Source organism: Panthera tigris, chromosome B2 (assembly GCF_018350195.1).
Source record: "Panthera tigris isolate Pti1 chromosome B2, P.tigris_Pti1_mat1.1, whole genome shotgun sequence".
In the NCBI taxonomy this organism is placed as follows: Eukaryota; Metazoa; Chordata; class Mammalia; order Carnivora; family Felidae; genus Panthera; species Panthera tigris.
The window spans coordinates 112,064,349-112,089,337 of NC_056664.1; the positions used below are offsets into that span (position 1 = coordinate 112,064,349).

Below are 24,989 nucleotides of genomic sequence, written 5' to 3' on the forward strand. Positions count from 1 at the left end.
TTTAAGGTTTTAAAAATTTATTTAGTTAGTTCATTAAAAAACTCCCCCCACTACCCTCAGGCTTCATCCATGGCATTTTCAGGACCACATCCTGTTCTGTAGCTCCTTTTATTATCCAGATTGTATCAGGTTTCTTACTGGAGTCCAGGCAACGGAAAATAAACAGACTTGCATCTGGGGAATCAACAAAGCAACAGTGGCCAAACAACACCATGAAAGGGAAAAACACAATGTCTGTCACAGGAGTGCAGCAACCCAGAGAGCACATCAGGAGCGGGGCTCACTGGTGGCGGCAGCTATGTTAGCGTTTCTTTCTGCCTCAAGTTCAGAGACAAGTGGGACTATCTCCGGGTGACTGAATTTTCCTGCAAGGCAAGAAGACAGGGAAAGAGGTTGACAAGAGAATACATCAGTTTCTCCAGCTTGATCCTAGGCTTGTCAGGGCCCGGGTTCTGTGATCGACTCCAAGACAGAATACAACTCCAGGTCCCGGTCAGAGGACCACTTGGAGCTTATCCTCCATCACCCTGGATGCCACCAAGCATTGGGGATGACAGTCGGGCAAAGAACTGTTCATCAGGCAGAGCTAGGGAAAACTTCACCAGGTAGAGAGCTGGACACAATCTCTGCCCATTCTGAAACCAGAAATCACGGGCACAAAGCACATACATATTAAAAAGACTAATAGGAAGAGCAGAAGGTCTAGGCAGTCCCAGGATGCAAATGTGTCTCTTGTACACAACTACACTAAAACCCACTGATCTGTCTTCCCTGCTCCTCAACCCTCCCAGACTTCTGCCCTGGGCAGCAACCTACCTATAAGCTCTCTTAGTTGAAGGTGGTTGGCGTGCAGGATTATCAAACCCACCACTTCTTCCCTGTTTTTTTCTTGCCAGTGCCTTTGTTGTTTACTGTTCAGTCCAAATTTGATTCCATTTATTCCCTATCCTCAACCTCTTCTCTGAACGTTCCCTTCACTTTCTGGCCCTGATGTCTGGCTTGTCCTGAGGATATGGCTTTCCCTGCAGCTTGTCACATGGTGGATGTTTTCTCTCTCACATGGCTCTTTTCACTGGGCCTGGGTCTGCCCTCTATGCTCCCCGTTGCCTCCAGGCCACCGTCTGCCCCACTGTGTAAAGGTCACGCTGTCAAACTATTACTGCGATTCCACCAAAATGGCTCTTACTTAGGACACACCAATTAACAACACATTGCTGAATCTGATGACTACCCTTCTTGAAACATTTTCTTCCCATGGCTTCTGGGACTCCTGACTTTCTCCTTTGAAACCTATCTTTTCCCCACCTTCCCCATCTAGTGGCAACTCCATTCTTCTATAGTTGCCAGACCAAAGTCCTTGGATTTCTCTCATAAACACCCCTACACAAATTCTGTTGGCCTTTATATTCAGAATATATCCAGAATCTGGCCGTTCCTTTCTTTTTCTATTGCTACCAACCTGGCTCAAACCACTATCATTTCTCACTCAGATACTGCGATAGCCACCAGCTGGTCTCCCTGCTTCCAGCCCAAGTGCCCCTTTCAAAACCCAAGTCAGATCCCACTCGCCCCACGATCCACCTCCGCCAAGGGGTCCCCATCTTGCTCAGAGCACAAGCCAACCTCTTAGGCTGCTCGGTGGGCCTCACCTGCCACCCTCTCCTCTCATCCACCCCCACGAGCCACAATGGCCTTCATGCTGCTCCTCAACACACAAAGTTTCAAAAAGAAAAGAGAAAAAGAGAGCCCTAAGTATTGACTGAATTAGAGAAATAAAATTGTAAATGTTATCAAACTAAAGCCTTTAAGTCCCCTTCAAAATCCTAACAGAGGGGGGAGTGGCACCCGGCTGGCTCAGTTGGTAAGCATGAGACCCTTGATCTTGGGGTCATGAATTCAAGCCCCACATTCGGGGTACAGTTTACTTAAAATCCTCATGAGGTTTGCCATGTACAACTTCACTGCTCCCGAACTAAGCCTGTTGTTTTCTTTAAGCATTTTTGAGAAAAGAAACCACTCCTTACATCACTTATATTACTTAAAATTCTTAACTTTTTTAAGCGTAGTGCACCAGAGTGGAAAGTGAAGTGAATTTTGATCTCAACTCAGCTGCGGGCACATCACCCTCTTTCTCATTTCATTTCTTCCTCAATAAAATCTGGAGTTTAAACTAGATGACCCTTCCAGTTCCCACATTTTTTGATTCTACTAGTAGTCTGATGTTTCATTTTCTACTTTTCATTGTGAGTGTATCAAAATAGAAGATGATAGTGTGAAAATGCAAAGCACCACATAAACATGACTTGTATTTTAGTTACGTTATTGGTGACGCAGGCTATCTTGGAGACCGATCATTGCTCACAACGGGTTGGCAAACCTTTTCCGTAAAGAGTAAGACAGTACATACTTCAGGCTTTGTGAACTATGTGGCTTCTTGCCGACTACTCAATTCTGCCACTGTGGTGTAAAAGCAGTATAGACAATACATAGAGAATGAGCGTGGCTGTTTCAATAAAATTTATTTATACAAACCAGCACCAGTCCAGCTTGGCCGATGAGCCAGAGTTTGCTGATCCCTAGTTTACAATGCTACTCTATTTAGCTGAAGTCAAACATTTCCGAGCATCGTCTATATCAAAGATAGATGAGACAAACCTGGTCTTAGCCCTCACACAGCTTAGTACGGGATAGGCTGAGCAACTGGGGGTTTTGGGAAGAGACCCAGTAAGAAACATCCTTAAGGAAAACACAAATCACACGGTCACAACATTATGGCAAATGCAGACTGAGCAAAAAGAAGGGAATACCTCATGTTGACAGGGAGGATTCAGAAAGGAGACTAGGGATGTAAGTGGCCTCAGACTGCAGAGCTCTTTAGGCCACTCCAAAGTGTTAAGATCTTACTTTTGAGGAAGAGGAAAGCCACAAAAGTTTCAAAAAGGAAGATGCGATAATATCTAGGTCTACGAAGGAGGAAAACGTTGAGACCTGTAGGATGAACTAGTGAGCCTGGCTGGCCGAGTGAGGAGGCTATGATACAGAAATAACAAGCAGAGAGAGGCAGAGAGAGTGGGGCTGGAAAAGAGGAAAGGAAAACGGAACCAACCTCATGAACACCAGCCAGCACCTCCATAGCGTATGCAGCTTCACTAAACACTGTTATCAAAATGAAGATAGTGAAGGCTTCTTGCCAGGTATCATTCTAAGCACTTCACGTGAACTAACCCGCCATGTCTTCAAGTAGCCCTATAAAGTTGATTTTAAAGATTTAAGTAATCTCTATACCCAACGTGGGGCTCAAACTCACAACTCTGAGATCAAGAGCTGCACACTCTACTGAGTCAGCCAGGGGCTTCTATAATTATCCTTATTTTAAAAATACAGAAACTAAGGCCCAGAGCTATGTTGAGTAATTTGCTGGAGGTTACATGGACTGTAGGTGGCAGAACCAGAACAAATCAAGCTCCCGGCCTGTGCAATGGAGCACTATAATGACACTGGTGACTTCAACTGTCTGGGGTTTCCTATTTTTACATCTCTTTTTCTACCTTCATCTCATATGACTTTACTCCTATAAAGACCTTCAGATTACAATGTACTTTCACATATATTCTCTCTCTTGAATCTCAAAACCCACCTGTGACTCAAGCAGGGTCAGTTCTGTGCTTTCCATTTTTCTGGGAGGACACAGAAAAGCCAGGAGACTGCCCGGGGCGGGGGCACACAGGCAGGTGTGGACGTGAACCTGGCTTGGTGCTCAGATCCAAGGCGCCAATGCTCTCCCACAATAGACCACCTCTCACCATGAATCCCACCCTTTCCTATTTACGTGCCCCAGGTGCAAGTGTCAGAAGAAGGTAACAACAGCAGATTTCGCTAACGTGATGTCAGTCACTACGCGAGGGTAAAAGCCACACTAAAATGGTGTTTACTGAAAAGAGCACCGAGTACCTGCTGTGGAATCATAGAAGTCCTGCAGCCTCCCCGGTGTGTTCTCAAGGTCTTCATACTCGGATGCCTGAAGAATCATCTCACACTGGTCCAGCTGCTTCACAAATTTGGCTTCTGCACTAGACTGGGTCTCATACTCCTAAGTGAACGGACAATTAAAGCAGCATGATGAGAGCCGCAGGACGGGGTCCTCCAGGAAAATTCAGACTCTGGTACTGACATCAGAGCCACATGTAAAAGCACACTGTGAACTGGCCGCCCTTCTCGACCACGCACAAACCCTTCCCAGAGAGGCTTCGGCTGTAATTTCACGGCTCACCATCAGCACTCCTTTCGAGAAGGGTGTGTGTGCCAGTCCATGCATTGCACCGGAGGCCTCAGGAGGCCCATTCGTTCACATCGACGCTCCAAGCATTTCTCTTCCTGTCTGGTACCCTGTCTTCATCTCAAGATCGTTACTCTTTAACCCACCCGAGTGCTGGAGGTCTTTTTAACTTCAAGCTAATATTTCGTCTCACGTTTCTCAAAGGATTTCCCTGTCCATTTAAAAAACAGTCAGCTTCCGTTTCCTTTTTTTTTTTTTTAATTTTTTTTTTTTAACGTTTATTTTTGAGACAGACAGAGACAGAGCATGAACAGGGGAGGAGCAGAGAGAGAGGGAGACACAGAATCTGAAACAGGCTCCAGGCTCTGAGCTGTCAGCACAGAGCCTGATGCGGGGCTCAAACTCACGGACCGTGAGATCATGACCTGAGCCGAAGTCGGACGCTTAACTGACCAAGCCACCCAGGCGCCCCTTCCTTTTCCTTTTTAAGTGAATTTCTGGCTTTCTCGTTTAATTTTCGCTGTCCCTTTCCAGTGGAAATCTCTGTCCTTGCTATCCATACAGGGAGGATTCAATCGAGTCCCCTTGGGTTATAACTCCTGAGGATACAGTCAGGGTCTGGGAGTTCTTCATGCAATGGTGTGTGTGTGGTATTGGTGATAAGGAGGTGGTGAAGGCAGCGGATGGGGAACAGGGTTTTTTTTTTTTTTTTCTATCTTCCTCCCTTGGGTCTGTCTCCCTCCTTACTGCAAAACTGAACCAAAAATCTACAGGAGGGTTGCCTCTTATAGCATGACACATGCCACACAAGTCCTAATTAATACTGTATAGAATCGTTCTTCTATTAAGACCAAAGTGTTCCCAACTGATTTCCCTGCAAAGTTCTCATTTGTAACTCCACCCCAGATGTGTCTGGATAATGAACCTGTCATGCCTTCTTGGCAGGGTGATGTGATGTGAATCACTTAAGGTTTCTCAGTTTCTATCAGATGCCTTATTCTTATAAAGGCAGCTATTTGGATTTTGATAGAGCTGAAAATTGTACACGGAAAAACCATTTTAATACGAGACCAAATACATTTTGTTTTAATTCAAAAGCACTTAAAAATAACTCCTTTTACTTAATGCTGATTCACATTTACAATTATATATAAATATAATTATAAATAATTATAAAATATTATAAAATATAATATATATATTTAACAAATTCAAGTTCATTATTTAATGAAAAAGAAATGGAATATACTCAAAGTATAGCAGTCCAGGATTTTTCTCTATTGAAAGTGAGAAGAAAAAGATTTCAAGACCACTAGGAAATACCACATACTGTATAACAAATTCTGGTGAAATTCCATTTCTCTTAAAAATGTAAATTGTTGAGTTTTTTTGGTCAAAAAATAATGGTACAGACATTCTTTAATTTCACTTTCCAACAAGGAGGCAGGGTAAGAACAGTGTGGCCACAAAGCTCTAGAAGTAAGACAAGGCATCTTTGGGAACGTACTGCAAGTAGTTTCTCACGACAGAATGCAGAATTAATTGCAGGAGAAAGGGAGAGAAGACGCTGAAGGAGGAGGAGGGCCAACTCCCAAAAGGCTTTGTGGTTGTGAGAAGTGGTTTCGGCTTACCCTGCAGCTACTGGACATCACCGAGAGATTTCAGGCCAGAAGGGTCAGGATCAGATTTGCGTTTTAGAAAGATCATTCTCCCTTCGGTGTGGAAAATGGCTAGATGGGAAGCAGAGAAATCAGGCTCTGAGACTGTAGCACCAGCAGAGAAGTTTGGAGAATCTGGTCTGGCTTAATCTCACGGCAACGAAGATGGGACAAGAGTGCAAATTTGAGAAATGCTAAGGATGAAGAAGGACACCAAAATATGAATGTGAACAAAAGACAGAGCTGAGAATGACTTCCTAGTTCCTGGCATGCGTAACTCAAGAGGGAGCAAAAGAGAAGAAACAGACCCAAAAGACTGACAGAACAAAGAAACAGCAAAACCGAAACCTAATGAGCAACATTTATAAAAAAACTAAGGTACATAGCATTACCATGTATCACAAAATATACATAAGTGGGGACAAACTGCCCCCAGCCATAAGCCCCACTTTCTTTTTACATTTTTTAACATTTATTTATTTTTGAGACAGAGAGAGACAGAGCATGAACGGGGGGGAGGGTCAGAGACAGAGGGAGACACAGAATCTGAAACAGGCTCCGGGCTCTGAGCTGTCAGCACAGAGCCCGACGCGGGGCTCGAACTCATAGACCGCGAGATCATGACCTGAGCCGAAGTCGGACGCTTAACCGACAGCCACCCAGGAGTGCCATAAGCCCCACTTTCAATCAGCAGGAGCAACAGGGGATCTGATGCACCTGAGAGATGGAGAAGCTCAGGACAGCCAACAGGTGTGCTCCAACAGCACCTGACACAATCCCAGCCAAGGTGGATTCAGCAGTCTGACCTCCCGGGGCTCCTCCAGGACAGGACCCCACATAAAGAGAAGCTGCTGGGGTGGAATTAAAACCGAGTGAGGTAAAATGGGGCGCCTGGGTGGCTCAGTCAGTTAAGCCTCTGACTCATGATTTTGGCTCAGGTCATAATCTCACGGTTCCTGGGTTCGAGCCCCACACCGGGCTCTGTGTGGACAGTGCAGAGCCTGTTTGGGATTCTCTCTGCGCCCCACCCCCCTTAAAATAAATAAACTTAAAAAAAATAATACAATTGAGTTGGGTAAGATAACAAGATGAAGCAAAGAAAAAGTCCAGATAAAAGTGGGGAAAGAGCACAAAGCCAGGGAATATCTGAACATAAGCCACCGAACATTTTAACATCCCATTAAAACACAAACCAAAACAGAAGAGTAAGTTCTGTGAAGTCAAAAAAAAAGCTATCTGGACCAAGTTTCCTTCCAAAAGTTAAGGAAAATGAAGTGCATATCAAAATGAGCAATGTAAAAAACACAGAGATCAAATCCCCTACAAGGCTACCAGAAGATACAGAGAGCAAGGAGCGAAATGACATCTCTACAGAAAAGTCACCTCAGAAAGACATTCTTCGTTTTTTTAAAGGATCAAATCTGTAAGAAACTACTTCAAAAAGAATTAAAAGATGCTAAGAAAATGGTAAGACATGAAAGAACCACATTAAAAAAATTAGAGATAGAGATGAAAGAAAAAGTCATTTTCTCAGCGAAGGCTAAGCAGCAAACAGGAACACTGGGATGGATATTTTAACACGATAAATAACGCCTTAAGAGAAACAGAAATTGAAAAGGAAGTTAGGCTTAAAAGTCAAAAAGAAATGAACATGATGTAAAGGATCTGAGAGAGAAGGTGACAAATACTGAGTTGAAGAAGAATCAACAGACAGACACGTAGGAGTCTTGGGGGGGAAAAAGGAAACTAAAGTAAAAGAAAAACTATATTCAAAAAAACTTTCTTGAAATTAAAAGCCCATACTAAATAGCTGAGGATATTGACCCAGAAGGACCAATACCAAAGCACATTCTAATGAAATTACTATATATTTAAAAAAGTCATTTGTACACCTATGCAAAAGGAGCATCTGACACATAAGGAAAATAAAATTATGATCCAACAACAATGCTTTACGACCAAAGAGAATGGAGGAATGTATTTAAGATATTCAAGGAAAGAAACTGGGAACCATGGGATTTTTATATCAAGCAAAACGGACCTTCCAGAGTAAAGAACACAGAGGAACAATTAAAAACAGGCAAGATTTAGAGAATATTGCTCCTGTGAGTCCTTGTTGGAGAACTTACAAGAGAACAAGTTTCAGACACACAAAATGACCAGGAGAAATTGACATAAGGACTGGTGGTGAGCATCAACAGGGACTCATAGAACTTTTTTTTTTTTTAAGTAGGTTCCATACTGCTCGTGGAGCCTAACATGGGGCTCAGACTCAGGACCCTGAGATCAAGACCTGAGCTGAGATCAAGAGTCAGACACTTAACGGACTGAGCCACCCAGGCGTCCCAGAACTAAGATTAAATGAGGTGTGAGAGACAGCATGTAATGGTTAAATGATTTGACAGTCTAGATGGAGTTCAACTATAAAAAAATAAAGGGAAAATAAAAACAGCATAGGCAAAACAATTTTTTAAACTGTTTTTAATAATCAGAATTGACGATGGTGGGACATACAATTGTTATTCTGAGACATGTACATGTGTAGAGAAGGATAAAGCCTGTATAATCAGGGTTCCTTGTATGGAAGAAAGTATAATATAGAAGAGGTTAAGACATAACATAAGAGGTTACGTGAAAACCGTACAGTACTGTATCTGAATTGAAAACATCACCATGAACTCAGGAGGCACACACACATATATATCCTAGCCCTGTCCATTAAAAACATGAAAACCATAACCAACTCAGTAGCAGGAAGCACCCTAGTGCGCATATTGTGGTCTTGAAGCAACATAACCCATTTAAACAAAACCAACCAAACAAACAAAAAACAGGAAGAGGTCTAGCTGAAGCGTGTTCGAGATAAGTGAGGCTACAATATCCTGCCATTCCTGCTATCAAGGAAACAACCAAAGTCAAGTGTTAACCCACCTTTCCTTTGTGAACTGCAACCAAAGAGCAGATGAGGAAGAAGCCTCTGCTAATATAATTATTTCAACTACTAAATGAAAATAAAATAAAAACAATAGTGTCTTACGATTCTGCAACCCAAAGGGATTAAGGGATAGAAGCATCAAGAAAAAGGATGGAAGAAGGGCTAGATGGGTGACTTAAGGGGGGCACTTGTGATGATAAGCACTGGGTGTTATAGGTAAGCAATGAATCACTAAATTCTACTCCTGAAACCATTATTACACTATCTGTTAACTGACTAGAATTTAAATAGAATTTTGAAGAAGAAGAAAAAGAAAAAGAAAACCCAGACATCATGTGCCTCATGATGAAAGAATCCAACACCACCTACAGTTTTGCCAAAAAGATCCAATGTAAGTCTGATCCAGCCTCTGGATCCAGCTGCCACTCTGCAGAAAACAGGAGAACAGAGGAACATGAACTGCATCATGAGTGTGCAACTGGCAAAACCCATGGCAAAACTATGGAAAACTCTGTAAGCCACATGGTCTGAATTCTTCAACAGATAACTTGCAAGAAAAAGAAAGAGACGGGGTGGGGGTCAGGGACAAACTATAGATTAAAGGAGATTAAAAAGACATATTAAGCCTTAAAAAAATGCACAAGATTAAGCTAAAATGTCTAAGGATGAGCACTTTGGTGAAAAAACCATAAAGAAATTCGGGTGATCACTGAAAATCAGGACAGTGGGTTCTTTTGGGGGAAGGGAGGGGCTGGCTTTGGTCAGGGCCTAGGAAGGGGCTTCTTGCGGTGAAATGGTCAAGTTCCAAATCTTGATGTAGGTGGTAGTTACAAGGATGTCATCCCTCTAGGAACTCATGCTATACAAAGGTTTTTGAATTTTTTTCTGTGTTTTGTTTTTCAATACAATAGTTTTTAAAGTAACAAAAAGGGCTGAAGAAAAGGAGGATGCTGTGAACCTGCTGAACAGGATACTTAAGTGGAGCTCCATTAGGCTGTTGGATTTGTATGTTTGGAGCTTCGAAGGAAGATTTTCAGAACATATGGGATAATCAGAATGTGACCACTGAAGCCTTGGAGGAGTGTGCAGAAAGGACAGGCCAAGGACACAGCCCTGGGAAGACAATATCGGTTCTGACAAAGTCAGCTGAAGAAGAGAAACACTTGAAGAAACTCAGAAAAAGCCAGAAAGGTACAACGAAAATCAGGAGGGAGCCATGTCACAGACCTGAGGGATGAGAGGCAACATCTTCTATGCAGCCAAGGTGTCAGGTGGCACCTGGGCAGAGCAGGACTTGCCAGGCAGAGTCACACAGAGGCAGTCTGAGGTCGCTACAAGAGCAGCGCATGGTGGGGCTGAGTTACACTGGTGGGCTGTGGGGAGGCAGAGGCAGGGAGTGGGGATCATGTCCGACCTATTTGGTGGTGAAGGGAAGTAGAGAGATGTAGTATCTAGGAAGTTTATTTCAAAAATATGATGTGTAAACATTATATACAACGCTTACAAAAACGTGAAAAAGTTCCCATCTGGAAACTTCTATGTTCTCGGTGAAGGAGGCAAGATTATTTGCTGTAAAGTTGGAAGAGAAGTGCAAAGCAGGTGAGCAAAGAGAGGGATGGACAGCTGATGTGGGGCCAGAGACAGAGAGACTGTCTGTTGCCAACGAGGAGTCCTGCAGCCCTGAGGCTCAGCAGAGCCTGGAGACCTAGATGGGTCATGAGTGATTCCGGTCCCCAAGGCAGGGGGGTGGGAAGGTCCCTGCATCAGCACTCTGCAGCCTCCAGGTGGGACTCGGGAAGACAAGTTGACTGAAATGACTCAGACTGGGGTTCTGTGGAGCAACAGAAGAAGTTCAAGAAGGAGTTCAAGCTGCAAAGAGATACAAATCTGGGTCGTGAAAGGGAAGAGAAGGGGACGAAAGGGGACAAGGCCACAAGTCTCCTCCCTCTTCCTTGGGGAGGGGTCGGCCCCGACTGAAGAGTTACATGAAGTCTCTCTCTTGCACCTCTCACTCCCTACCTTCTGTGACTCTCCCTCTGGGACCCAGTACTCTCATGTTGCTCTGCATCAAACTCCCCAATAAAATACTGCACCTGAACTACAAAGTATCCTTTGTAGGGAGACTTTTTAAAGGGTACCCATTAACCCACTGTGTCTCCCAACTGATTGGACTTCCGGCAATGGCAACTGCACGAGGGGCAGCTCCTGCTATGCCTTGGGATTCATGGGGATATTTCTTTAAAGTGAAAGGCAGGTGGTGGGGTGAACATCTTTCGGTGATGCTTTGAGAAAAATGAAAATGTTTGCTCTTGACTTACTGATATTTGATTTCACACTTCTATGGCAAAGATAAATTATAATCAAGGATGTTGAACTGCATTAAATAGATGTGACCCTCTGGGTTCATAGCTATTTATAGTGGTGAGCAGCTATGATTAACATTTCAGAAATCAATCAACTGGCATTTTCTTTTTTTAATTAAAAAAAAAAAATTTTAATGTTTAATTTATTTTTGAGAGAAAGAGAGAGGCAGAGACAGAGGGAGACACAGAATCCGAAGCAGGATCCAGGCTCTGAGCTGTCAGCACAGAACCCGATGAGGGGCTCAAACCCATGAATCATGAGATCATGACCTGAGCTGAAGTCTGACACTTAATAGACTGGGCCACCCAGGTGCCCCTCAACTGGCATTTTCTATGTAACTGTACTATTCTAAGTTCCCTGGGTACAGAATGACCGTATCTTCTTAAACCAAAATCAGAACATATGGAATGGAGACAGAAGAAAGATAGAGCTTACCGTGTGCCAGGCAATATTCCAAGCACTTTACATATAGTAATTAGTCTGATTGCCATACAACACTATAAGATAGGCATTCTACTGCTATTGCCATTTTATAAATAAGGATATTGAAGCACACAGAGGTTCAATAAGTTGCCCAAGATCACAATGCTAGTAAACAGGGCATCTGAACCCTGGAAATTGGATATCGAAATCCATGTACTAACATAGGACATGAATTATAAAAATGCTTAAGTTAATATGAGAGTGTATATGGGTTGCATAGTGTTTTCCAAAAATTCAAGTCTACCTGGAACCTGTGTGGATATGGCCTTATTTCCAAATAATGGAATATCTGGAAGATTGCAGATGTAATCAAATTGAGATAAAGTCACACTGGATTGGGATGGACCCTAGTCCAATGGCTGGTGTCCTTACAAGAAGAGGGAAATTTGGGCACAGATACAGACCCAGGGAGAACAGCATCTGACTACCGAGGCCTACATTGGAGTGATGTGTCTATAAGGCAAGGGATGCCAAAAGCTAGAAGCAGCATCTATCAGAAGCCAGGCAGAGGTAAGAAAGGATCCTCTCCTGGAGCCTTCAGAGCACAGCCCTGCCAACACCTTGATTTTGGACTTCCAGACTCCAGAACCGTGAAACAATACATTTCTGTTGTTTAAAGCCATCCAAATTTCCGGCAATTTGTTACAGCAGCCCTAGGACAGTAAAAGAGTATCTTACTACTAGTAAGTAACTGACATGGTGTCCTAAATACAACAGAACTATAAATGCTTGTTCAATCAACCCCTGTGCTGCATCATAACCTAAAGACAATGCTGAACTAGGAGGCAGGCTTTGTCACCCACTAGCTAAGAGACCCTGGGCAACATACTGCTCCTCAGCCCCGTTTTCTTATGCGTAAAATAAAGGAGTTGGGCATGGATTTTCTTCCAGTTTTAAATTTACAAAATTCTAACATGTAAAGAGTCATAGAGATGGGATCCAGAAATAATTTTAAAATACATAAGAATATGGTAAAGTAGCCACTACATAGTACCAAAGGTCTCAGAAAGAGGAAAACACAGAGAGATACAGAGAAAGAGAGAAAAAGAAAGAGAGAAGGAATGAATTAGTTTTCTAGGGTTGCTATAAAAAGAACCATAAACTGGGGCTTAGGTAACAGAAATTTATGGTCTCATAACTCTGGAGCTAGAAGTTGGAAAGCTAGCTGTTGGCAGGACTGGTTCCTTCGGAGGGCTGTGAGGAAGAATCCACTCCAGGCCCTTCTCCTGGGCTTATAGATGGCCTCTCTCATGTTCACATAGCACTTCCCCAATATGCATCTTTGTGTCCAAGTTCCCCTTTGTATAGGGTAACAGTCATATTGCATGAGGACCCACCTGAATAACCCCATATTAATTTGATTACATCTATAAAAATCCCATCTCCCAAAACACTTTTTAAATCCTATCTCAAGGAGGGGCGCCTGGGTGGCTTGTCGGTTAAGCATCCGACTTCAGCTCAGGTCATGATCTCACGGTCCGTGAGTTCGAGCCCCGCGTCGGGCTCTGTGCTAACAGCTCAGAGCCTGGAGCCTGTTTCAGATTCTGTGTCTCCCTCTCTCTCTGACCCTCCCCTGTTCATGCTCTGTCTCTCTCTGTCTCAAAAATAAATAAAAACGTTAAAAAAAAATTAAAAAAAATATTAAAAAAAAAAATCCTATCTCAAGGAAAAAAAAAAAAAATCCTCCAGTAATCACTTCCTCTTTGAAGAACACCTGAAATGATATAATTACATTTTGACATGAACAATAAAAATCTGAAATACAATTATAAAAAAAAAAGACGTCCTTCACACTAACAATAAAAAGTCCTATCAATTCATTCAACAAATATTCAAATATTCATTGCCCACCATCTATTTTATATTTTACTAGGCACTGAGAATAAACTACTGAATGGAGGAGAAAGAAAATCGTATCTCCAAATAACGTCTTATTTGGAGATACCTCTGAATTTTAGTGGGACACAATTCAATCCGTATCAGAAAGAGAAGAGGGGAGAGGAATATCTTCTTCTGACGTACCACCTAGAGCTAGGTTCTTTTGTCATAAGATCCTGTGAGCTGTGAAGAAACATGTGTTGTGTACAGAAGGACAGTGATACTCTAGTTCCTGAAATACAGGCTTTAATAGACACAGGATGGGGAGAAATAGTCAAAGAAATTAGGAACAATTCTAATGTCTAAAACTCTTTAAAGAATACTAGATTCTAGAGAGGTACATTTTCCTGCTTTGTTTTCACGATATTTAAATAAACTTAAATGTATCTGTGCCCCCCAGCATCAGCACATACATACACACTCGCCCCCTTGCACAGAGAATAAACACTGAGACTTAAACATGTATGCCCAGCCTGTACCTCAGGGGCCTCTCTTGACCTGAAGCAGCTACTTCATTCATAGGGGTGTATGAATTGGCTAAGGAAAGTTTAAGAGCCATGAATAATATTCTCTATAAATACATTTCTACAATTCTGTCTGAAAAATTTGTTGCTGCCTATTTATATGGTCCTCATTTTTTCCCCCTCGGGCTCTTAACAGAAAAACGAGCCCAATCCTTTCATAGCATGCAAAGATGGGGTTCATGTCAGAAAGTAAGAAAGTGCAAATGTTCCTCCTCCACATCCATCAATATCCCACAGTGTCACCAACAAAGTAACCGAATCCCATGTTCTCTTCTTTTAAGCTGTCTGCCGGCACAGCTCCAACAATTCTAAAGAAGGACTGTCACATTCCAAGGCCACTGTGTACCTGTCCTGGGACCTTCTTTAACAAGCTTAATTGATTCAACCACTGACTTTCATGACATCATAAAACTGTCACCTATTTAGGGGTTATCGAGTCCTTTATGCTCTGTATTTTATATTTTTCCAAACCCAAAGTCTTTATTGTGATGTTTTCATTTGGAACCTACTTAAATAAAAGGAAATTTTCCAGTAAATGTAAAGTAATTTTTGTAAGTAAATTTTGCTGTAAGCTTTTTTTAGCCAGTAGCTGATGGCTAACTGAGAAAATAATTTAACAGATACTGCCACTGTGTTTATAATAACTAGGAGACAGAAGGGTACCAATTCTTATGAAAAGTTTTTTGGGGTTTTTTGTTGTTGTTTGTTTTTTGTTTTTGTTTTTTAATTTACATCCAAATTAGTTAGCATATAGTGCAACAACGATTTTAGAAGTAGAAAAGTTTTAAATTAAACGAGTCTTTCCTTTGTAAAAACAATACTTGAGATTAGTTTCATAAGCTCAGGGGCTACTTTTTTTCTCTTTCTATGTATGAAATCTCTTTCTATAATGAACTCTATTCCATTATTCCTCAACTCACAGTGTTCCAGAAGTTCACTTGAAAGGACCTACTTTGGCACAAGGGACTCTTTTTCCTAAAGAAACCCCGTTACACCTAGTGACAGATACCACCCGAGCCAGGCTCCGGCTACATACCATGCATATTTTGCCAGATTGAATTTTCACAATTATTTGGCAAGGTAGGCATTAACAGCCACAATCTTTCACCTTCAGTCCTGAGGACAAAACTGTTTCAGTTTTCAGCATATTTTTAACTTAGAAAACAATATGGTATATATAGTACACATTACAGAAAACCTCTAGTGGGGTCAAGGGCAGACTCAGCTGCTAAACAGATGAATGAATATTCCTACATCAAAGCATATTAATTTTCACACCAAGGGGAATGAGTGGGGACTCTAAACAGCCTCATGTTGATTCAGGTAAATTTTGCCGTATGAGTGAAGTTAGGTCAGGTTTTTTAAAAATGGGCTCTCTGAACTTTGTAGATTTCCTAACTGAGGATTTAGGGCCTGTGGAGCTGTATTACTCTCATGTTCTAGGAGAAATAGGCCAACTAGAACCAAGTAACTCACCCAAGGGAGGTGGGACTCAAATCCAGGTCTCTGGAGGCAAGCCTTGCTCTCTGCATCATAGTGTACTGCCTCACAAGGGAAGGATGCTCACTTCATCCCATAATCCAGCTAAACCACAGAAATGACATCATACTACAGAATCTGACCACTGAGGAAAATGGCATTTATAGGAGAAACATCTAGTCAGGGTTCAACCTGGTCACTTCCCAACCTGACCCCTAGTCTTCCCAAGTCAAGGAAAGACCTGACCCAGCACGCTAGGCAGTGGGCAGTGGGAAGGGAAGTCTGCCAGCTCTGAGGCTCCTGGGAGAGCCGGGGGGGGAGGGGGGGGGCTGTGGTTGTGAAAGGGGGAAGATCGTCCTCTGACAGTGGGAGAGGGGAGGGGGGCTGTGGAGGGGGGCGTCTCAGGGCTCACGCAAGGAAGGGCCAGTACGGACTGCAGGGAAGTGAGAAACTGCAGTAGGCAAGGATTTGTCTGCTGTTGTTTTCTCTTCACAAATGAAAACCAGCACTAGGAGGGGGGAGCAACAGGAGCACGTGGGCTTTCTTTGCTCTTTCCACTCTTCCTGCCCTATACCACCAGCCATTCTGCCTCCCACCTTGCCATCAAGCACCAGGAAGGCAGTGAGCACCTACAGGGCCCCCGTTCTGTGCCGGGCATCATGGCACCACTTCACTTTGACCTCACTCAGCTCTTAACAGCCCTTCAAGGTTTCACAGGTGGGCAACAGGCTCAGGGAGGGGAAGAAGCCCAAGGTCAGAGGCAGGAGGTGGTGAGGGCCCACATTCTTTTCAAGGACCAGAAGGCTGGGCGAGTGCAGGCTGGCAGGGTGGGGGTGAGAGCAGCGCAAGAGGAAATCCAGGGGCTGAGTCAAGATCTGCACCAGGCATCATGGTGTCAAGGGAAATGGGGAGACTGGAGGGAAGAAAAATTTCTATTAGCCATGAGAAATCCCTGCAGCAACCAGGAGGTGAGAAACAGACACAAACGAGAAAATAATAAGTTAGAGACAGCTTGTTAAGATAATCTGAGGCAACTACAACATTGAAGATCCATATAAACTCAATCACAGTAAATAAAAAGCAACTCATCACATATACTTACTTCCCAAAGTCCATAAAGTTCCTTCCTGAGATCTTCTGGGAGGAGCTGTGTTAGCTGCTTCATAGCTTCCTGAAATATCAAACTGTTACTTTACTCATGATCACATTTATCTAATTAACAATTCAACTACAAAAGCCAAATAGTGGGCTCAAACTCTTACAAACAACTCCCCAAAGGACAGCCAAATGTTGGACAATATTTATAGATTACAAGGAGGGCAGTTGTATACTTTAAAGAAACATGCGTACTTATTCATATGGGGTTCAGCAAGCACTTATTTTGTGGCCTGAAGCACACCAGACACCAAAAAAAAAAAAAAAAAAAAAAAAAAAAGACAATAAGGAAGGTGTGAGATGAATCACATCTTGTGATTTCAATCATAAGCATCCTGGAGTTCAAAACTAACCTGAGAACAAGAACAGGAAAGTAACGCTGAATAACAAAGCTCAAAGAAATTTCCTGTGTATTATTATATTCATTTCCCACTGTTAATATTTTTATTGCATAACATAAAGCACTACACACATGGGCAGTTATTGTCATTAACATAAAGGAAACTACAGGATAGTATTTTGTGGGGTCATACGCACAGGATGAAAGAAAGGGATATTAAAGCATAATCAGCCATACCACCCGTGTAGTATCTGAGCCATTCGACAGCATCACCAATCACTTCTTGCCCTCCCTTCATAAACATGTCCAGGGCTGGGACTCTAGCTCCTCCAGAGGCTGCCCAAATGGGCTTTAGGCAGCACTGACAGAAAATACCTTCTTGTACCAAGTTGGAAGCTATCCCTGCAGGTCCTCCACCAGGCCTCACCTCACCCCTCGCAAACACAGCATCGAATGTGTGGGCAGTGACCCAGCTGGGCCAGAATCACTGCGGCCACAGTGACCGGTCCAAGGGAAGGCCATGTAACCCAAACCAGCCACTTGAGGGACATCTGCATGGTCTGTCCAGCAGAGGGTAGGAGAGAGAAGGCACTACTCTCTGAAGTCCCCGGAGCCACCCTCGTTCCTTCCTCCTCCATTCCTGTGTTGCTCCAGCTTAGTTGTCTTTCTAAAACATCATGTCTTGGGACACCTGGGTGGCTCAGTCAGTTGGGCAGCCGACTCTTGATCTGGGCTCAGGTCATGATCCCAGGATCGTGGGATCAAGTCCTCTGTTGGGCTCCAGGCTGAGCATGACACCCACTTTAAGATGATCTCTCTTGCTCTCTCCCTTTGCCCCTCTCCCCCACTCACGCTCTCTCTCTCTAAAAAATAAAAAAAAAATTAAAAAAAAATCACATCTTGGGGGGCATGAGGTCTGCAACTTACTCTCAAATGGCTTCAGATCCCTTCACCCTCCTCATCCTACACCTCTTAATTTGCTTCAGTTCTTCTAACCGGAGGTGAGGGTCCTTGGCCAAGTGGCAAAGGCCCCATATAAAATCGAATAGTGAGCTGGGAAAAAACATTGAAAATAAAAATGGGAGGAAAATGTTACAGAACACAACCACTGGCAGAGCGAACGGCATGTGCCAGTGTCAACAGTGTGCTCTCATAAGTAACATCACCATCTTGAACGGCCCGTAGCATCATACCACCCTCAGTGGTATCAAATTTAGGGTATTGTGTATCTGCATCCTCACTTGTTTCTTTTTCATAAACTGCAGAAAATGCTTCAAAACTCTTTGCATTTTCAAAAATTAAAGGCGTCTTTACAAATAGATCGCCTTTCTCTACACTATTCCAAAAACACACGTTTGTCCACTGCCTTTGTTTGAAAAGAATGAACTGAGTAATATGTATTTACAGGTATATAAATATCTAAACTCTTGGATTAATATATTCCCTTTATGGTGACGTACCCAGCACCGAACATAGTGAATGAGGTGTGGTCTGACCAAGGTGGGAGAGAATGGGGCCATTGCCTCCATCATGCTGGACGCTGTATTTCTATAAAGGTAGCCTGAGACTGAATCAGCTTTTTGGAGATCACATCCAATAAACTTCCAGTTGATTAAAACCGCCCTGTCCTTTAAAAAACAAAACAGATAACAAATATGTTGTTGCTCTCTTCTTGAAATTGAACAAAGATTTTCTGGATCTAAAACTCATTGATATCATGTTATTACACAATCAAAATCTGCATTTTGAGACCTTTTAGGTGGTCAATATTCCTTGTTCGGCAACATATGCCAAAGAATCGTGCCTAACTTTTTAAATGAACCCTCCAAAACCAACTTTGCTAAACTCAAAGGGTACATGGCTCCAAAGGCCAGACTTACCCTCCCGGTGGTGAGCTTGTTCACACACAGATTTAGAGTGATAATTTTCCTCTTTTTTTTTTTTAATGTTTATTTATTTTTGAGAGAGAGAGACAGAGCATGAGCAGAGAAGGGGCAGAGAGAGACGGAGTCAGAAAATCTGAAGCAGGCTCCAGGCTCTGAGCTGTCAGCACAGAGCCCGATGCAGGGCTCGAACTCACAAGCTGTGAGATCATGACCTGAGCCAGTCAGACACTTAACTGACTGAGCCACCCAGGCGCCCCTAGAGTGATATTTGTCCTAACTTGACATGCTTCTTCCTGTGAGTAAAGCATGTCAAAAGAATTTGCCTAAAGTCCTGAGCCGAATAAGCTTCTAGCAAATGTCTTAGGTCAGTTTTGTAACCGTACCTAGAAAGCATTACACATCTTCACACATCACTGGTAAGGCTGAACAGTACAAAAGTTCACTGGGGTTTGAACAGGGTTTGACACTTAACTCGCCCATCACTGACTGTGGAACCCTGAGGTTAAAGGTTATTAACCTCTTTGTCCTTCAGGTTTCTCATCTGTAAAATGGGGGTTAATAACGGCATCCACCTTAATCGTTGTGACGATTAAGTAGGTAATATACGTAAAGCTTCAAGTATCTGGCACATAATGAGCACTCTATAAAACGTTCACTATTTTTCAGTTTCACTATTTTGCCATGTTCATTTCCATCATAAAGTTTGGTTCTTCCCCTTTGAACGTCCTCATTCGCAAGCAACTTTTAGCAACTTTAACCCTGGAAGATACATACATACCATGATTCTGCCTTCTAACTTAATGTTTTCTCTTTGCAAAAGAATATAACCTGCTATTGCTGTATTCCAGCCTCAATTTCCATCCCACCAGTTCCTGATGATCCTTACTAGGCATCATTCACCAACTGGAGTTATGAAATAAAGTCTGTTTTATCTTGTTTAGGAAGGGGATCAGACAACACATATTGCTTTTGGCCCTAAATTTTCTCTTCCATGCCCTCATTTTCCTTTTCATCTTAATACCTACTCTCCCTCAAAGCAATCAGCTTTCCAAGTTTATCAAATATGTTCTCTCCCTCCTACTTCAGTTTAAGCCTTCCTGATGCAGTTGGCTAGCCTCTGGGCGAATAACGCTGCCTGCTTCTCATTATGTGCATTCCACCTTGAGCCAAGAAACCCTCATTTAATTATCTTAATGCATGGTTCAGACATCTAAATCTTGTTCATAAACACCATCTGCATAAAGAATTATTCACCTTCCAGATCTTTCTCTCTGTTCCCAAATCCTAACCAGCAGCAGGAAGAGGTAATGGAATATCAGCACTCTTCCAAGCCTTTGGTTTCTTGTCCAAGAACTCGTGGTTCTTCAAGATGCTTCCCCTGTCCCTTCTGATTATGGCACTGAGTCCCCTGGAGAACACTGGAGTGGCAGCAGCCAAGAAGTACAAGGAAACCAGAAAAATTCTCATCATTGCCAGGACAGGACGCCCAGAAAGGCAGCGGCACTGATGGTTCACATCTCCACCAGGCCCCTCCACAAGGTGTCACCAGCCAGGCCTCACTCGTGTCAAAACAGTAGCATGTTTTCTCTCATCTTCAGTGGCTAGAGAGCCTCTGATGGGTTCTTTTTTTCTTACAAAAGGCTCTGGTTTGCTCCTCTATGGAGGAACCCTCAAATTCATTACGTACCTTCATGGGGACAGTTTGTCTTTTCTCCTTGTTCTGTGTCACTTTATAGTCTCTGATGACCCTCTGGTACTTCAATATACCATTTCTCCTCCACAAAGTCCAAATTTATCATCCTGAAATGAGCTGCATAATTAGGGAGATTTTTCCCTATCCCCTCTCCTTTATGTCATTACTCAACATGATCTGGTTCAGGGTTCATTCCTCTCTGCGACTCTGTCTCTTGAACTAATTGGTTTCTTTTTCTATAAATTCTGCCAATCAATCTAGGAATTCTTTATTCCCAACAGTCTAGACTCCTACAGAGAGACATCTCCTCAGTTCCCTCCCTTTTTCACAAGCTGTTATGATGCTGAGCCTGTATTCTGGATCTGTATTTTGGCAGGAAGAAAACATTGCTTATGTGATTTTCCTTGTTCCCATAATGTTAGAACTCTTAAACTAGGATTCCTTGTGGATCTTCTTGTTTCTGGAGGGATAAAAATACTGTTGGCTACTGAACTCCAGTCTCCCTCAGCTCTGAGAACAGATATTCAGGCCCACCTACTCTGTTAAACCATGTTGATGAGGATCCATCCACTTAGGAATTTATGACCAAACTCCTGTAATAAAAGTAGCTTGCAATAATCCCTGAATGGAGAAACAGCTGTTCAATAAAAAAAAAAAAAAAAAAAATCCTGGATTTTCCAACCTCTGCCTCAACTATGTGTCCTTCTTTGGTCCTGGACTTTGGATTTAGAGTCCAAATTAACACAGATTTAATATTTTATTGCTGTTCATGTCTTACTATTGCCAAGTATTTTTCTTCACTTCTGACCAATAAATTAAAATACTAATGGAAAATTCACAAATTACTATAATATTGATTATATTTGTGATTTATAGAACTTTTCTCCAAAGAGCTTAACCAGCATGGAGAATTCCTTCAAGATCTAGCTACTTCCATTGTTCTAATGAAAGCCATACCATCTATGTCCACATACTAATGAGAACAGAAACCAACAGTTTCCTGTCCCTGTGTTAAACAAGGCTGGGAATAGGCATACTTTTCTGATCTTGTGTTAAACAAGGTTGAGAACAACCAAAAACCAATGCACTGCTTATTCCACGGAATCCTTGCTTCTGGAAGAGAAGACTGTAAACCACCCAAAACAGAGTAAACACTAACAGCCTACTCCTCAAGAATTTAAGACTTTGCCACACCAGTCCTACCAATCCAAGGCTGTTTTGCCCTAAACCTTGTGCAATCTAACTAGCTGCCCATCTCGTTAAGATCCATCTAAGCATCCTCCAGCCCCGGCCCTAAAACTCGATAAATATTCTCTCCTGACTTCCCTTTCCTGAGACACTACTAAAACTCTGCCCAGGTACTCTCCCTTACTGCAACAGGTCTAATAAACTTAGCTTTGCTTCAGCAACAGGTTTCTCTGGTAGTCTCTTGTGGAGTCAACAGTCAACACTGACCTCTTCTCGCCTATGTTTTTCTTCTTTGGGGATGTTATCTGCTGGTGCTATGTCCCCAACGATGCATTCTGCCATATCGTGAACCAGGGCTAGACGAATACATCTGACCAGGCAAAAAATGGTGAATAATTACACAAAATTAGATTCACTACAAGTTCCTTCTCTATACTATTTTGAAGTTGCATATTTTTTTTCTCCACCATCACAGGGCATTTTCATGCAGTATTTTCTAAGGTAATTATATTCTACCAGCCCACAACAGTTCTGATTCAAAACTGCTAGCTAATATTCAACATAATAATACATGATTGCAGAGGAAACGGTTAACATGGATTTTTTTTTTTAAATGGCTGGTTTTTCAAATTTCACTTTAAAAGGTTGATAACTTCAGAATACAATGCCAAGAGGAGATGATCTGGTTATAGTATTTACTTACTGATACAAAATTCAGAAACAATCATCCCCTACTATACTAGTTAGATGTCAAAATGAGTTGCTTTATAAAGAAATGGTGGAGTTGGACAGATATAGGTTCAAATCCAGCAATCATTTATTAGCTGTGTGACCTCTGCCAAATTACTTAATTTCTTTAAATGGTCAATTCTGTCAGCCTTCATTTTATCATCTGTACAAAAGGATAATAATACATCATAAGGTTGGTCTAAAAACTAAATTTGATAATTTATGTTCCTGATAATGATTAGTGATGAAGATAATCACTGTCAAAATAATGAAGGCAGGTCATAATATAAACGCCCCAGAGGGCCATCTGTTTCATGTACCCACTATCTCCAAGGTGGCACAAGGCCTGACAACCTCCTCAGGGGTGTCCCATCCACAGTCTCTCTCTGTCATCCAGTTAAATCTCAGACTACACTTAGGTTTATCTCTATTTGACACCGTGTTCATTTTGTACTTTTTGCCAAAAAATCCCACTTCCACACCATCTACAGCATAACAGGGCTAATGAACGCTTTCTAATGGACCTTTGCTACACATTGATTTACTTTTTGTTTCCAAAATACACCTTTACGTTCCTATCATCAGGGCCTCAGTTGCTAAGCTGTTCTCTCTGCACACTGTGCCATCTACTCCTCTACCTCATCAACTCTTCAGAGCTCACCTCACATTCCACTTCTTCTACTTCCCCAAGAACACATGATCTCGTCTGTTAGAATAACTTGCTAGTTTTTTCTTAAACTTTGTATTTATTTATTTTTAAAGTAATCCCTACACCCGACGTGGGGCTCAAACTCATCACCCCAAGATCAAGAGTCACATGCTCTGCCAACTGAGCCAGCCAGGAGCCCCAACCTTGCTAATTTTTTAACATAACTTATTTTGTTCCTTTTATAGAAGCCAGTTGGGACCCGTGTAACTCATGGGAGACTTATTTTACTGTCTTAGCTACGAAACTTTGTTCTGTGTTCAAAGTGCATTTTAAAACACTTGCTGACTGATTGAAGGACAAGATATCCCTTTCTTAGTTACATCCTGCACATTACCTCTCTAAAAAGTCACCTCACAAACAGGTGCTAGTATTTATGAAAGGGGCTAAATTAAAGCACATGGTGTACTAATACAATAATAGAATTTTAGACATGCCACACGCACTCTCCAGCCCTGGAAATCCTAATATCACACTTGTTTTCTAGAGACCAAGGCAGGCTCTATCACTTGCCAGAGAAAACCCAGAATGCAGTTTACAATTGAAGCAATCAACACCCATAATTCCCCTTCCTACATCCTGAATCTGTATGGTTTATCTCTTGACAGATAAACTAACCTGCAAGAATTAGACACAGGCCTCAGTCAAGGGAAGTGGTGCATATGCACAGACCAGAGATCTTAACAAGCATCAATGTTCACATCAGCTTACCGGTCTTTGTTAAGATGCTCATCCTTGGTCACCAGAGCCATAATTGCCATTCTGTACATGTGATCTGATACGCTCTCTGGACTCTGAACATTTCTGTATACCCAGCCAGTCCTTGGGACTCTCTAATGAAAATGAAGAAAAGAGAGAGGTTTATAAAAATAAATATTTAAACTATCTGTTATGCTCTTCGAGACAAGTCCAGGGAATAGGGTATAGAAGCAGGGTCATGGTTTCAGAAAGTAGTAAAAAATTCTCAACTAACCTCAAATAAACCAGGGAGGTCAGAGAATGAGAAAGAGAGAGGGGGGGGAGAAATAATTCACAAGCATACCATGCAAAATTCCAATAGTCAAATTACTCTGTTACTAATGTGTAAATTAAGGAACTTATACTAGTCCTTTGGACAGAAAAATAAAGCTGTAAATTACTGTGTTTTTCCTAACTACAAGAGTTGGGACTTTCTGCCTTCAGACAATACCATTCCACACGCTAGAAACTCTTGTGGTGAAAGCTTTCAACTTGAACAAGTGACAGACTTCCAAATTCTGGAGCAGAAAGGAGTAAGGCACTTCTAATAGTTCCTGCTACCACCTGTCATAATTCTTCCTTTTGTTCAGATCAGGATGTGATCTTGTGAGACTCCATTTTCTCCCCAAAAGTCCACATTTTAAAAGGACTTTATATAAACAGTAGCAATGGTGGCAGGAAACATAATCTGCCTTTAACTTGTAGAAATTCTGCATAAATTATGGAGTGGGGAGGACGCACAGGATACAACTCCAGTATGTACTACAGAAAATATTCTGTTAAAAAAAAAGTATTTTTATCTCTAGAAGGAGCTAAGAGATTGAAGGCACCCCGCTTCAAATCTGCCGGACTGAGGGGCAGTTCCGCTCTTCCCACCTGCTGCTCGGAGGGCCACGCTTAACCGCGCAGCTGAGCGGTCGTGAGCCCCGCCTGTACTCTGGGCGGCCTCGGGCCAGC

General features: G+C 42.3%; 1 protein-coding gene across 2 annotated transcripts in view; it reads right to left on the reverse strand.

Moving 5' to 3' along the window:
• HDDC2 (HD domain containing 2) overlaps window positions 1-24,989 on the reverse strand; it is a 25,452-nt gene continuing 463 nt past the window's right edge. For both annotated transcript variants that reach the window (XM_042987112.1, XM_042987111.1), the window contains exons 2-6: window positions 24,006-24,127; window positions 22,127-22,229; window positions 16,700-16,768; window positions 3,952-4,090; window positions 1-365 (exon numbers count right to left, since the gene is read on the reverse strand). In XM_042987112.1, coding sequence (XP_042843046.1) covers window positions 268-365; window positions 3,952-4,090; window positions 16,700-16,768; window positions 22,127-22,229; window positions 24,006-24,127 — 531 coding nt within the window. In that variant the 3' untranslated portion in view covers window positions 1-267. The remainder of the gene's footprint in view (window positions 366-3,951; window positions 4,091-16,699; window positions 16,769-22,126; window positions 22,230-24,005; window positions 24,128-24,989) is intronic.